This window comes from Siphateles boraxobius, unplaced genomic scaffold (genome assembly GCF_051911475.1).
Source record: "Siphateles boraxobius isolate OS27281-9 unplaced genomic scaffold, OSU_SipBor_1 7, whole genome shotgun sequence".
NCBI lineage: Eukaryota > Metazoa > Chordata > Actinopteri > Cypriniformes > Leuciscidae > Siphateles > Siphateles boraxobius.
In genome coordinates this window covers 23460095-23475311 of record NW_027509197.1, presented here as the reverse complement: position 1 = coordinate 23475311, position 15217 = coordinate 23460095, and the positions used below count along the sequence as shown (strand labels likewise).

At 35.4% G+C, this 15217-nt stretch overlaps 2 protein-coding genes across 2 annotated transcripts; one reads left to right on the top strand and one right to left on the bottom strand.

Moving 5' to 3' along the window:
- The first annotated feature begins 804 nt into the window (after positions 1-804).
- On the top strand, positions 805-9503 carry arhgap20 (Rho GTPase activating protein 20). Its single transcript, XM_077216889.1, has 15 exons — positions 805-1085; positions 2116-2192; positions 2813-2980; positions 3662-3811; positions 3967-4008; positions 4130-4214; positions 4301-4378; positions 4469-4535; positions 4666-4824; positions 5194-5375; positions 5676-5840; positions 6374-6504; positions 6694-6874; positions 6989-7100; positions 7754-9503. Exons 1-15 carry the CDS (start codon positions 1014-1016, stop codon positions 8860-8862), a joined length of 2778 nt encoding a protein of 925 aa, XP_077073004.1. The 5' UTR covers positions 805-1013; the 3' UTR covers positions 8863-9503.
- Positions 9504-9710: 207 nt separating this feature from the next.
- fdx1 (ferredoxin 1) lies at positions 9711-15217 on the bottom strand. Its single transcript, XM_077216891.1, has 4 exons — positions 14922-15217; positions 12664-12788; positions 11223-11352; positions 9711-10148 (listed from the first exon to the last, which is right to left on the bottom strand). The coding sequence occupies exons 1-4, from the start codon at positions 15074-15076 to the stop codon at positions 10019-10021; spliced, it is 540 nt and encodes a 179-aa protein (XP_077073006.1). The 5' UTR covers positions 15077-15217; the 3' UTR covers positions 9711-10018.

Sequence of the window (15217 nt, the reverse complement as noted above, 5' to 3'; positions counted from 1 at the left end):
AATTTTCCAAAACAATGATCCTAGGTCGCTAACTCATACTGTTCATTAATCTGACAGATGAAAACACTCTAATCTAGCTGTTTCTGTCTATACAGTCAAAGCAGTGAATACAATTTTGTGACAGACATGTGTAGCTTAAATATTCTCAGGTTATGAATAAAAAATCTATTAATTAATTAACATAATATATATAATTTTTTTCTCAGTTTTGATGTTGGCATAGTTACTGCATTTTTGACTTCATAGGACTGCATGTTTTACTTTAGAATCAGTAAAACAGGTCAGCAATAGTGTATGAAGGCCTCATTTCTCATTTATGACATTTTCTTATTTTTTAATTTCCAGGCTTACAAAATGCAGCAGTATAAACCGTAGCTGGACAAAATCAGACAAAAATCAGAATACAAAATGGACAGTCTGATGGAGTAGTGAGGACAGGACGATTACGGTTTGAGCAACCGTCAATCAAACTGGCTCTACATCTGGTTAGAAAAGAGGCTTAGGTTTGTCTGACCATTTACTCATCCAAATAAGGAGGGGGCAGGGTATGAGGATAAACTGGCTTAGGAATTACTAAATATTCAATGGATTCTTCTGAAAATATTTGTCAGAATATCTTATTTCCTCAAGACAAACAGCTATAATTGCAGGACGTTTTTCAACACAGTATAAACATGCTCTCCTCTGTCAAAACTACAGTCATATGTTGTATAGACAGATCTCATTATGTTCCAAGATCCCGCCTCCTAAATCCTCCCCCTGCTGCTCAGAGACACAGACATAATCTTCCATCTTTCAGAGACGAAAGACAAATACATTGTATAATAAATCAAAGTGTGGAGCTTGTGAGGAGAACAGGACAGCTGAACACACCACTGGATTTTGTATTTCTTCCTCACTAAACGGAGAGCATTAAGTGAGGATTACCCCAATAGGGCAGGTGATGATGTGGAAGCATTGATCTGATCAGTCCTCTAAATCACCTCCACAATCTTTTTACTTGGATTTTGACTATGGGACCACTGCATGAACCGGGATGGCAGAAGAGAAGCCGAACAAAAAGTTGTGGGGAATTCCAGCACTCCGTAAGTAAAGCAATAAACTGTAAGATGGTGTTTGATGGCTGTATACACAATCATCAACGATCATACCAATACTGCAATTAGAGAAGTTATAAATAAAGGTAAACTAATAGTTAATGCAGCATACATTGCAGCATACATAATGACATTGATTTATTTTATTACCATCACATTGTTTTGCCAGATCCATTCACCAGGTCTGATGCACAGCTATGAATCTAGAGATTTCTATGATTGCAAAACACATACACAGCTGTGATTTTGATAAATAAGACATGCAACCAACACTTTTTAATTTTTTTTTACCTTTAATTACTAGTGTACTAGTTGTCACCACCTTCAAAAACATATTTTGAATTAAGAATTAAGTCGGCCATTAACTTAAAAAGATATATAAATATATAAATAATTTAAAATAGTTGTTTATTGGTTTATTTGGTCTGGGGTAATACACATTAATAATACATGGATACAATTTTACAATGTGCAAGTTTTAGCCAGATTGTCTAATTTTCATTAACTACATAATAGTAATAATATCAGAGCCATAGCCCTGTAGTGCTTCGACATACAGTATACCGTTCACCAGTGCCTTGGGCGACTGCTGATCAAAAATAAAACTTTAAGAAAATCAATAACAATAACCATAACTTATACTGTGTATACAGTATATATAAACATAATAATAATTAAACCAATAAAAAGTAAATTACTAAATTCAGAAATTAACTGAAAAAATTAGAGGTTTTACAAAAAATGCAATATCATCAACATGCATTGTGCTACACAAATGATCAAGCTTCATGATCTTCTTCCTCTACAAAACTAAGCAGATAAACCAATGGCCATATTTCTTTTTAGTTGCTCAATATTAGCTTCCTTGGTTGTTAAAATATTATATAAATATAATCATCAATTGATAATCAACACTTGAATATCAGCATGGCTGTGTGATTACCCGTGTGTTATGTAATGCTGGTTATCACTCTTTTATTTTATTGTATTACATTGCTCTCTCTTATTCTTTCTTTAGAAGTCCTCTCAGCGCAGACAGTCGGCTCCCTCTATTATTCTCAGCAAAGCCCTTACAAAGTCAAAACCTGTCTCCAGGTATGATACCAACGGTTCATCTCCTGAACTTCTTTCCACAATACCACATTACAATCTTTTAAAACTAAAAATGCGTATATAACGCATATGTTTTCAGTAAACATAAATATCACACTGCATGGCCATATATTATTTTACAGTCTGTTTCAGTCTCAGTGAGCAGTTTGTTTCTCACTTCACAACGTCACAGTCAGCGCTTGTGTGCATGCAAGAGGCTTCTGAATATATTTGCATTTTACTGAAAGAACACAATGAAGAGATGCTACCAAAACCAGCCTGTGTGTGGTCTCACAACCAGCATCTGCACGTGTGTGAGTGTGTGAAAGAGAGACGCAGAGAAACAGAGTTGTATACCGTCAGACAGGCTGTCAGAAGAGTATGTGTACTTTCTGAAGTCTACTTTTGTCTGATGTTCAGCTGCAACACTAGAGCTAATTTATCAATCAAGCATGTGAAAGAGAAATCAAGCCATGTTTAATTACAGACAGATCGATAAATTGAGCGTGTTTTCTTTTGCAAACATTTACGGGATGATGTCTGGCCATGGGAAATTGCCTGTATTTTGTGTGTATTTTCTGATGTTGTCAGTAATGTCTCTTTTTCTCTCATGTTTGTGTCAGGGATTGTGTATCTCAGGTTAGCCATGACACTTACGCCCTGATCCAGTCACTGCTCACCCCGACGAGAAAGTTCATTTCCCAAAGCAATGTTCTACTGCAGACAGGCCTTCAGACCCAGGACAGATTCCTCATCCTTTTCACAGATCTCCTCATCATCACCAAGGCCAAGTACGGAGGAGGAAAATAATACACTGAGGATAATTTTTTTTTTTTTTTTGAAATGCTTCCAAAGTTTGGGGGCAGTAAGTTAAGAAGTCATATACTTACAAGGATGCAATTATCAGACTACAGTAAACAAAATAATATTGTGACGTAAATGTTTTCTATTTGAATAGTACATTTTAAAATGTAATTTATTCATGTGATGGCAAAGCTGAATTCCCAGCATTACTCCAATCTTCAGTGTGACATGATCTCTCAGAAATCATTGTAATATGCTGATTTGACAATTAAGAAACATTTCTTATTGTTATAATGCGGAAAACACTGCTTAATATTTTTTATATTTTTGTGGAAACCGTGATACATTTTTTTCCAGAATTCACAAGTTCAAAATAACAGCATTATTTAAAAATAGAAATAATACATTGTACGATGACTTTACTCAATTTGACTTTTTAGGCTATTTTGATCAGTTTAATGCATCTTTGCTGGATAAAATTGAAAGTATTCATTTAAATGGAATACTTCATACTTAAATTATTATTAAGTAAAGTATTAATTTATTAAACCACAACAACAAAATCTACTGAGCCCAAACTTTTGAGTGTACAGAGCTATAAAATGAATGTGAATGGTGTATAGTTCTGATAATTTGGTCTTGGAATAATTTGACATGCTTTTTTTCAGGTCAGTAATGCAGGTGAAGCAGAAGGCATGTGTGCGTGTGAGTGAGATGTGGACAGCCAGCTGTGTGGATGAGGTGTGTGAGGCCATTACTGATTCAGAGAGGAGCTTCGTCATGGGCTGGCCAACTTACAACTGTGTGGCTACTTTCAGGTACGCACACGCACACGCGCACACACACACACACACACACACACACACACACACACACACACACACACACACACACACACACACACACACACACACACACACACACACACACACATGATTTTGCTATTAAAAATTGTTTGTGTGTGTGTTTATAGCACTTCAGAAGAGAAAGACAGGTGGCTGTCTCTCATTGAAAGGTCAGTTATTGTTATTTTAGGCTTACTTATTTTACTTTACTTTATAAAATAATTAATTATAATAATAAAAAAAAGAAATAAACACTTTTATTCAAATTTCTCTCCGCTCTTTTTTAATAAGTTGTATAAAAAAAGAGAAAATGTGTGACGATCCAAAGATGATTCCACTCAAGATATTTGCAAAGGATGTTGGGAACTGTGCATATGTAAGTACTGACTGTCTTGTGCTCTTAAAATTATGCATTGTAGCTTTAATGTATAAATGAACGAGAATTTGATTTTGTCTCTCTAGGCGAAGACTCTTTTGATCAGCAACACAGACTGCACCTCTGATGTCATTAGCACAGCACTGCAACAGTTTGGTCTTTCTGTAAGTTAACACTGCACTACATTTACAATTATAATAAGAAAATGTTGTTTTATTATTTAACTTATTGATTGCTTTTGTCTTTGTACACAGGGTGGAATGAAAGATTATAAATTGTGGGTCTGTTCAAAACAAGATGAAACTCCATACCCGTTAATTGGTAAGATTTTTTTTTTTTTTTTAGTAATTCTCATATTATCAAAACAATCAAACATTTTTAACTAGATTAAATATGATACTTTTCCCGGACAGTAGCCTACCTGTTTGTAAGGGGCTTTTTGTTCCACCAGGTCACGAGTTCCCTTACAGCATAAAGATGAGCCACATTCGCCTGCTGCAGCAAGATGCAGTGACATCATCCTACAGCCAGGTGGCGCTTGTGCCTATTGATGCTCACTGCCAGTTCTTCCTGAGGCCTAGTCGTAGTCAAATAAAAAACACCCTCACAGGTGAGATATGGCCTCCATACTACTTGTTCTGTTTTTTTAGTATGCTATTTTTGTATGAATGAAATAACCAACTCTATTTTACTTACTGAAAACAGTAGTTTTAACTACTGTGAGGATTTCCCTCTGCAGTAATGGCTGTATACATAAGCCCACACATCTATGTCAAAATAAATAAAGTCTGACCATTAACATTAAGCCCAAATACCTACCTTATGGAATAAATTTGGCTTCAAATCAACAGCTTGTTTCCCATCATGTGTTCTGATCATACTCACCAATCCCTCACCCCCAAAACTAACACACACAATGTCTTGAAACATAACTGCCTCTTTTCTTGCTGGTCTCTCTTGCATACATTTCTCCTAGCAGAGCAGAAAAGCAGCAGGAGGAGGATGTCTCTTATTAGCTGGGCATTTAAACGAGGCTCCAGCATTGAACAGGCTGTCCAGTCAGAATCTCCCGTCCACACCATTACTCCGGCTCCTGGTCATCTGTTTGGTCGGCCGCTCAGTGATGTGATAATTGACAATACCCTGCCATCACCCATTGTGGTAGGTACTGTACTGAAAACCCTCAAATTTTAGGCAGTTAAAAAGGAGATGGGTGAATCTGATTGTAATATGCTTTAATAATATATACTGTACCAATTCTTAAACTTCATAACATTGAGAATGATTGACTGGAGCAGTATAATACTAAACAGTATATAAGTGAAAAGCTGTATACCATTATTATTAAATAATGTTGAACAGAACTAGAATAAGAAAAGTTCTTATTGAAATATCATAATTACAATAATAGTATTAAAATAATAGTATTAATAGTAATAAAACCACATGCTCTTTTTAAAGGACATGCTGAAGAGTTTGTGCAGTGAGGGGGCCGTGACTCGTGGTATATTCCGACGCTCTGCCGGAGCGAAGGCCTGCCGAGAATTGAGGAGAAAACTGGATTCTGGTCACTATGGAGAGCCACTGAGTGGAGAATCTGTACTGGTTACCGCTGCAGTGTTTAAGGTAAATAAGGGGAAGGTGTGAATGTATGTGCACTGTTCAAATGTTTGGGGTGTGTACAATTTTTTTTTATCTTTTTGAAAGAAAAGTCATTTATGCTCACCAAGGCTGCATTTATTTAATACAAAATAGAATTAAAACAGTAATGTTGTGAAATATTATATTATTACAATTTACTACTGCTTATAGGCTAAAATTCAGCACCATTACTCCAGTCTTCAGTGTCACATGTTCCTTCAGAAATCATTCTAGTATGCTGATTTGCTGCTCAACAAAATGTTTGCGGGTTTTTTTCATTCTTTGATGAATCACATTTCAAAAGAGCAGCATTTATTTGAAATAGAAATGAGATTAAATGACTTTACTGTCATGATTGATAAAATCAATGCATCCTTGCTGAATAAAAAGTATTAATTTCTTAAAAATAAAAAACTCTACTGACCTCAAACTTTTTAACAGAAGTATAACTCAAGAATAAACATTGATTTTATTTTATGGTAACTCTGTGTTCTCATATCTGTGTATCTGATTGGTAGGATTTCTTACGCAATATACCTGGCAGCCTGTTGTGTGAGGATCTCTATGAGCAATGGCTTCAAGCAGTGGAGCAAGATGGAGAAAGAGATGGTCTCATGATGGAGAGGAACATGGTTCAGGAAGTTCAGAGGTAATGTTCTAGTAACACTAGATTAGTTTTTGTAATGCTAGTGTACTCAGTTAATAAGGATAAAGCCTTGATAATGATGGATCAGGGCCATGATTATTACTGCACAGCTTAAGCAGATTAAGGTTTAGTTGCCAATTTCCTTTAGGTGTATGGGTTTTTTAGATGTCTTGATTCTGCCCACATTCACAGGCTTATTCAGCTCTTGCCTAAAGAGAATGTCCTGCTGCTGAGAAACATCATAGCGATGCTGCACCATATACAGCTCAGTGCTGAGCACAACCAGATGAACTCTTTTAATCTGGCTGTGTGTATAGCACATAGCTGTCTGTGGAATAGCAATCAACAATCTCAGGAAAAAGACGCCAAAAAGGTGAGCATGCTTTATTATTACCAATTTATTGTAATATCTGCTTACATCATCATTATTATACTGCAAAGAACATAGGAAAATGTAAATGTAATAGCAAATTGAATCTGTACACAGGTGTGTGACCTTGTGCGTGTCTTGATTGACAACGGCTGTGCGTTGTTTGGCGATGAAATTATAACCCTCTTAAAGGATTTGACTGAAGATAATAGAAGCAACCACGGATCAGGTTACTATAAATACAATCATACTTCACAATCACATACACACCAATAAAAAACTCAAAACTACACTATAATAGTTTGTCAGCCTAAAAAAGTGCTTTAGCTAAAGTAACTGCTTTTAAGTCGACAATATTGGTTAATATGACTAAATCACCCTGGAAAGGAAGATTTAACACTTGTTTAAAAAAATAAAACTATTTAAAATCATTTATAAAAAAAGTGTTGCATTTGTTTAGTTGTTCTTCATTAATATTACAAATTCTGGCTCCAGTTTTAGTATTATTTATTAATATTATTATGAATTAGCTTTTTTTATATTTTCATTTTAGTTTAGGTTTTAATTGTATGTACTTTTAACATCTTAATTAGTTTTACTTTTTTATATTTATATTTAGCTTTCATTTATTTTTAAATTTAGTAATTTTAGTTTACTTATAACTAATAACTTTTAGTTTAATAATAAATATTATTATTGTATGTCAGCTTTCAATTAAAATTTTTTTAAGAATCATTTTAGTTTTAGTAAACATTATCAACACTGCCTTTACCTAAAATGACCTGAAAATCTGAACAAGGTTCAAATCAGTTCAAAATAACTTCTTAAAGTAAGAATGGCACATTTTCACTTTTTACATTTCTCTTCTCATTCCGCCTCTAGTTGGGTCCCTGCAGCAGATGTCGGACTCAGGTTATGAGAGTATCAAGAATGAGGTAAATACTGACACGGACGATATTTCTAAGACCCGTCCTCTTAAAGACAGTCGTAGTATGGACTCACTCATGTCACTGAGTGATTGTGACCTCGAATGTCCAGAAAACAACCTGGCGTCTTTCAACCCACTGGCTCAAATCAGGAACTTTACACCAGCTGTGCGTCAACACAAACCCCTTATATTACACAGGCACTCCATGCCTTCCATTGCTTTGATTCCTCATGAACAGAAAGACACCTCAGAAAGTGGAAAATATCAAGAGTTTGAAAGCCCTGATGAGGTCAATGATAACACAACTTTTTTGGACCACAACTTGAAGCAACTGAATTTCATGAGAGAAAAACAAACTTCACCGACCTCCAATGTATCATCCCCAGTAATGTCACCAACAGTCTCATCTGTGAGTTCAATGGACAATCCCTTTTCTTCTCAGAGCTCTGCAGCCAGGGGACAGTCTGATTGGCTTGCTCTAAACAACACAGATTACAAACACCCAATCACCTCGCCACATCATCAGAGGAACGTTGCTGAAATTGAAGGGGCTTTACAGCCTAAAGTGACCAAAAACCCTCCTCCTTATCATCAGGCCTTACAACAGCTGAACAGAAAACTATTCTCACAGACTCCCACTCGAACGCCTGTGAAAACCACAGGGCAGCTACATAAAGGAAAAGGGCTTTTCTACAAGGGGCCCGGGAGCCCCTCACACGGCTCTTTAGGAGACCACCAGGTTTCCCCTGCTCCTCAGACCTTCAGGTTTGCCGATCAAACCAAGACAGAAGAGGTCGTCAAGCTACCACAGAGTGTGTTTTATGGACAGAGCTGCAAGTTGACGGTGCAAAGTGTCAAGGGACAGAATACAGGTTCGAAGTCTAGCAAAATGAATGGGCAGCAGTTGAGGTTTAAAGCACTTGATTTGCACCCCTCCTCCGGGAAAATAGTAGGGGACTGCTTTATGGATACTTCCCCTCTCGGAGAGGGACTGACAGACAACCAGGCTATTGGGAGAGGCCGCAGGCTCAGCTGTTGCAGTAGCAGCCAGTGGGTTGTGTGAAGCCAATTGGAACAGTTATGTTTAAAAACAGCACATAAACACTGGGATACCAACTAATTATAACAACCTGCAGTTTCTTATAATCAACAATAACATGCTCCATATTACAGAATTATTGCATTTTTAGGGATATTTGATCAATTTTGCTAATTTTAGTTATTTAAATCCTAAGTAAAGCAAAGTGTTTTTGAGCCTTTTTTTTGTAAATATTCATGAGCATATATTAGTAAAAGTCATGCGCATAAGAACAATATTTATGAGATTGCATTTACTTAATTACATTTCTTTTTTTACCTTTTCACCTAATGAAAGTGAAACTAAAGGATTTAGACACAGAACACTATCATTCACAGAATCCCCTTTTCAGAAATATGTAGAGATATAGAAGCCATTTAGCTTGTTGATCCTAAAACTCAATTACTCAAAGATGAATGCCACATTTCTGAGGTCCAAGATTATTTCATATAAGCTGATATTTGTGAGCATTGTAATGCCTTGTAAATATAACCATACTTTTTCACTGTAATAAAAATAGATTGTAAATATAATATTTTATTGTTCTTTAAAGAATACTATTTCTTATAGGTCTAAAGTACTTTTCATTTTTGTAATTTTAAATCTTATTAAAACTAGTAATCCCATCTGAGTGTGACCTCGTTTATTTTTCAACGCGAGTGTTACAACATATTTCGGCTTGATATTTCACAATGTGCTCATGTCAACATTCTTTAACACACAAATATAACTTTGAAAGTATTTTGCTGTTTTGTCAATTCGAAGATATAATTAAACTCATGCACTTGAGGATGTTGTTGCAGCTTTAAAAGACGAAAAACAAATAAGACAACTTAAAAAGTTAAACATCTAATTTATTGCAACAAGTCAGTTACAATTAAATCTGCATTCAAAATGTATTCCAACAAGATGCTCCCAGCTCTCACTGTCACACAAAGAATTGCAGAATCTGCACAATTAAAAAATTACAATCACCAAATTATAAAAAGCACTTACGGCAGCAATGTAAATAACATTAAACGATAAATGTTATCATTTAAATTGTAGGTTTCTATTAAAATAGTACATATTAAAATACCTGCTATTAAAGATATTTCCATATTACAGTGTTTATGAGATATGCTGGGCTTTATTTAATAGATTATACTTTGGGTGGGGCTGTGGAGGACTCTTTTTCACTGTCAACTCGAGCATCAGATATCACGTCTGGCACCCGCAGAATCATCCCATCTAGTTCCTTCCTCAAACACACCTGGCAGCCCAGACGAGATCTAAAAGACATGTATGCAAAAAAGAAACTCTTTAACAAGGTCCATGTTGTTATGTTGGGCAGGAAGTCCAAACGCTTGCCTATCATTCAGACCGCATGGCTTATCATTTAAAACATGCAAGTAATAGCCAACATTAGCTGCTAACATACATTTATCTTGATAGGCGCATACACTATACCAAAGTCCCTTTAAGGCAAGGCATTTCACTCTTTGACAATCTTTGAAACGCCTCTCAGGCAGTAAATTCAGTCATGCAAATACAGCTCCCATCTTTCTGAATTGGGAAACATCAAATCACCAATGAAATCTTTCCACAACTGTCTCATAAATTTTGCTTCTAAACACTTAAATTATGAAGAAAAAAACAAAAACAAACAAAAAAACACTGCGTTTTTCAGGCTGGACCAGCCAATGCACAATTGCACATGTGCAGTTTTAAGCACATGTTTCAGAACACTGACTGTTCTTACCATCGCTTATAAAGACAGGTGCAGTGACTTTACCAATTCGTTATTGGCTCTATTATTTAAAAGGAAGGACTTATCCTGCGTTGCACTTTTTAAACTATACTGTGGAGATTAACGAGTCTGCGTCATCAACTTCATCCTCGCAGCTGACACTGACTCAGAAAACAGTTTTTTGATAAATTATTAAAATGTTCAGACCATCTCCTTTGTTTCAGGCAAATTGGTGTCGCTGCAGCAAGCTTAATGCATGCGCTTAAACACTTATATTTTAAAGGCTTATTATTATAGTTTAATCCTGTGTAATGTAGAACAAGCAATGTTACATTGAATACTCTTTCTCAGCCCTGAAACTCAAATCAATTTCTGATGGTTGGGGGAAGACTTAGTGTTTACATTTACAGGGGAATCAACCTATGAATGGCTTACTAATTGTTTTCTCTGCATATATGGAATAGGACATAGCATTTCAACATAAAAAACAAACAAAAAAGACACTTTCTTCATTAAATTTCTCAATACAAAAACTATAATTTTTAAAACATATCTCCTGTAGTTCAGTGATTTTAAGTTTCACAGCATAAACCAGAAATGCCTGGGGTTCACTCACGTGTCTGTAAGCCCATAAGCCAAGTCCAGCATGTCCATTTCCTCATCAGAAACAGGTCCAAGCTTCTTATAAACAGCTTCCTCAAAAATAAGGTGGCATGTAGAGCAGGCCAAAGTTCCTTCACATGCACCTAGTTCAAAAACCCAAAACAGACACACTAACGTATTACCCTACAAGCTAGTAACACTCGCAATCTACTTAAATTTATCAGGTGACAAGCATTAAAATACTTTTCCAGGCTAAAGGAGTAGCTGTTGACCTGGTTTACCTTTGGATTTGGACATTCACAAAGGCAACACAGCCCAGTTTACAATAAGCAAATCATTTTTACGTTTATGCACTCACATATGTTTACCTTTACTATTTTTCAGTCACTCTGCAGTAATAACATATATGCACTGTAAAAAAATAATTGTTTCATCAGGAACCCTAAAAAGTGCTTCATGTAGTAACATTAAATTAACTGGGATATTAACTGGGATACATATTATTAAAGGGATAGTTCACCCAAAAATGAAAATTCTGTCATTCATTACTGACTCTCATGTAATTCCAAACCAGTAAGACTTTCGTTCATCTTCGGAACACAAATGAAGATAGTTTTTGATGAAATAGGAGAGCTTTCTGTACTCTACACAGCTACGCAACTACCACTTTGATGATTAAAAAGATCATAAAGAGATCGTAAAACTAATCCATATGAATCAAGTGGTTTAGTCCAAATTTTCTGAAGAGACATGATCGTTTTATATGATGAACAGATTTAATTAAGGCTTTTATTCACATATAAACATTCATCAACTCACACATCAGTAGTGGTAAATGGAAGCTCAAGCATGTTCACATGAAGTGTGAGAACCAATGAGGTTCATTCTACTGTGTTACACAGCACATTTGAGCTTCCTCAAGAGGTTTGTTCTCACACATCAAGCAGGTTCGATTAAGCTTCTGTTTAAATTCGCTGATCAATGTTTAAATGTGAATAAAAGCATAAATTAAATGTCCATAATATAAAGCGATAGAGTTTTTTCAGAACATTTGGACATGACGCTCAATTCATTTGGATTAGTTTTAGGATCTCTTTATGAACTTTTCAAAGTGTCAAAGTGTAGTTGCATAGCTGTCTGTGGAGAATACAGAGAGCACCCAGATTTCATCAAAAAGAAACTTTATTTGTGTCCCAAAGACGAACGAAAGTCTCACTGGTTTGGAATGGCATGAGGGTGAGAAATTAATGACAGAATTTTCATTTTTAAAATTGATAGCCCTTTAATATAACTGAACCAACTTTACATTTACTTATTACATTCCATTGATTTATTTTTAGGGTCAGAGCAGGTAAAAACGGCACATTTTCACTTTTTATAGTGCGTGAAAGAGATATGCATATTTGTCTGAACAAATATTTTTACACTATGTCCAATATTCTTTAATAACTTACCAAATCCATCAATATCTAGATCATGGTTGACAACGACATCAAGTAGTGAATCTCCAGTTGATGCTTTCACCGAAATCCTTTTTCCATCACGATTTAGGAAGTGGATTGTCACCTTCTCTTCAGCCCTGCACAGAGACATTTCTATGCCTTAAAGTGAAAAGATGAAGCCATCATCACCATTATAAGTGCTATATGAAAAACCTACAACAATGATTTGTTGTATCATTAAGCACCTTTCGCTGAAACATTGGGCCAAACCTTTTGTTGTAGTTAAACAGACCATTGTTAAAGAAGCCAAGGGATTTCCCTTGAAATGTAGATCCCTGAAAAATGCACACTTTTAAATAAAAATCGTCTTTGAACAACCTACATTAGGATTGATTTCGTTATTCTGTTAAATGAACAAATATTAACAAAAACCGTTGTTGTTCCATTTCATTCATACTATCCTGTCGCACCGCTGTTCTTCATATTCAGTAAATTTCAGCAATAGTTTCTAAGCTGAATGGAATAAAGAATAATGGTTCAATACACAACTACAACAACACCCTGAGCAAGGATTCACCTAAGCCCTGAGAAAAGACAATTTATGCATGGAGGCTTAAACAAAAAGAGGGGATAGGGTTTGATTTAGTCTTCAGCAGGCAAAAGATGATATTTTGAAAAAATGTCTGTTTATTTTGTCCATATACTGTACAATTCTGTTTTGTAGTAAGTAATACAGAAGCCTTTATACAATGGAAGTCACTATACAAATTTGTGTCCTCATAAATCATATACAAGCACACACACACACACACACACACACACACACTCCATAGTTTATTTCTCCATTAAGAAATGTCACAATTAAATAATATTTTCACACACATTTTTCGGCAATTAAAATGTTCTGTAATATTTACCTTTATGTTTCTTACACATCACATGTCAGACATGCAGGTTACAATGTCCTTTTCATTTGTGATGGAAAAACTTGATTTTATGAAATGAGAGAGAAACCAGAGTTACACAATAGACAAGTAGTCTAGGCCACAAAACTGTTCAAAAGTTTGGAGGCATTTATAAAAATGAGCTGTAAAATCAGAAAGATATGAATGTAGATATACTGAACAGAATCCAATATCATGTTTCCCCAAAATACCCCTACTGTATGATTAGTTGTGGAATTGGCAACTGGTGAGACCACTAAACACATTTGCAATCTTCAGTTATCAATGCATCAGCAACAACAATAGTCTACATTCTTAAAACACCAGATCCAAAGATAAAAATGAGATAAGGATAGCCTAGATAACATAAAAAGTAAAGGTAAGTATGCAGTAAAATAAAGAACACACTATTATTTCTACCATGGCACACATGCTCAATATACTAGTGACCCAATAGCCTTGCCCTTGGCCTAAAAAAAACAGCTAAACAACTTGTTCAACCTATTGCATAAACTGGAAAATACAGTGAACCCAATACATATCTGAACACTTAAGCCACACATAAAATACATGAATGTGGCTGTGTAAGATAAAAATCATATAAATATATAAAATATCAAACCAAGTGTCAATGCAAACAGATTATTCTAGACCACTCAAAGCATATCTGAAGCATGTTTTCAATGACTTTATCCAACATGATCCCAAGGTCATTTTAAAGATAGTATGTAATCAGTCCTTCTCAAGTTCACACAGCTGTCCCGATAGCACACGTACATCACGGAGAAGTCTATTTGATGTGCATGTTTACATCTGGAAGACGTACTTTTTTTAGAGTGTTTGCTCATCTGCAAAACGTATATAAGCCATTTCCTTTCAGATGTCAAAAAGACGTTTAGAACATGTCTTTAAGATGTTTATGATTTAGAATGTATGTAAAATCAGCTAGTAAACAGCAGATGCTTTCCTGATCAAGTGATCTTCTACGTTTGCTATCTGGTAACCATTGTAGTTCATCACATTAACTGAACATGTCCTATTACATAAAAAAAATATAAAAACTGCACGCTTGTATTTTCAACACCATATTAATTATTTTATGATCCTAACCATCAGAAACTGATTGGTGACATGTTTTACTTGACAGACGTGCAACTCGTTTTAATATTATCTAAGGACGTTCACACGTTATGCAAGCAAGCCACACACTTTTCGGGACTCTAACGTTATATGTAACTTAACTTGCTACACTAAACATCATTGCTGACAAAATAACAAAGATTGCTCCTTATGACTCAATATCTGTGTCAAATGCCAGTTTCTTACCTTAGTGAACTGGTGAATGTGTTTATTCCTCTACTGTGTGTGTTGCTCTCGGTCACGCATTGAGGAATCATTCTCGTTTGACTGAATGTATTTTGTGCCGCCTTTCGCATAACAGCCGCTCGCTGGAAAAACACTCTCAAAATACATGCCGACATTGTAATATATTTTGTTGACAGACCACAGAATAACTACTTATCACCGTTGAATGTGTGATAGACTGAAACTTTCGGCTCTTTATATGCGGAGGAAATATAGCTCTTCAGCCGTGACGTCAATTTGTATGCTAACCCGGAAAT

Coding starts and splice junctions, on each gene's coding strand:
- fdx1 (XM_077216891.1), bottom strand. CDS start 15,076: ATGTCGGCATGTATTTTGAGAGTGTTTTTCCAGCGAGCGGCTGTTATG. Junction 11,353..12,663: donor TCTAGATATTGATGGATTTG/GTAAGTTATTAA, acceptor TTTTTGAACTAG/GTGCATGTGAAGGAACTTTG. Junction 10,149..11,222: donor GCTTATGGGCTTACAGACAC/GTGAGTGAACCC, acceptor CATGTCTTTTAG/ATCTCGTCTGGGCTGCCAGG.
- arhgap20 (XM_077216889.1), top strand. CDS start 1,014: ATGGGACCACTGCATGAACCGGGATGGCAGAAGAGAAGCCGAACAAAA. Junction 1,086..2,115: donor GTGGGGAATTCCAGCACTCC/GTAAGTAAAGCA, acceptor TTCTTTCTTTAG/AAGTCCTCTCAGCGCAGACA. Junction 5,376..5,675: donor CCCTGCCATCACCCATTGTG/GTAGGTACTGTA, acceptor CTCTTTTTAAAG/GACATGCTGAAGAGTTTGTG.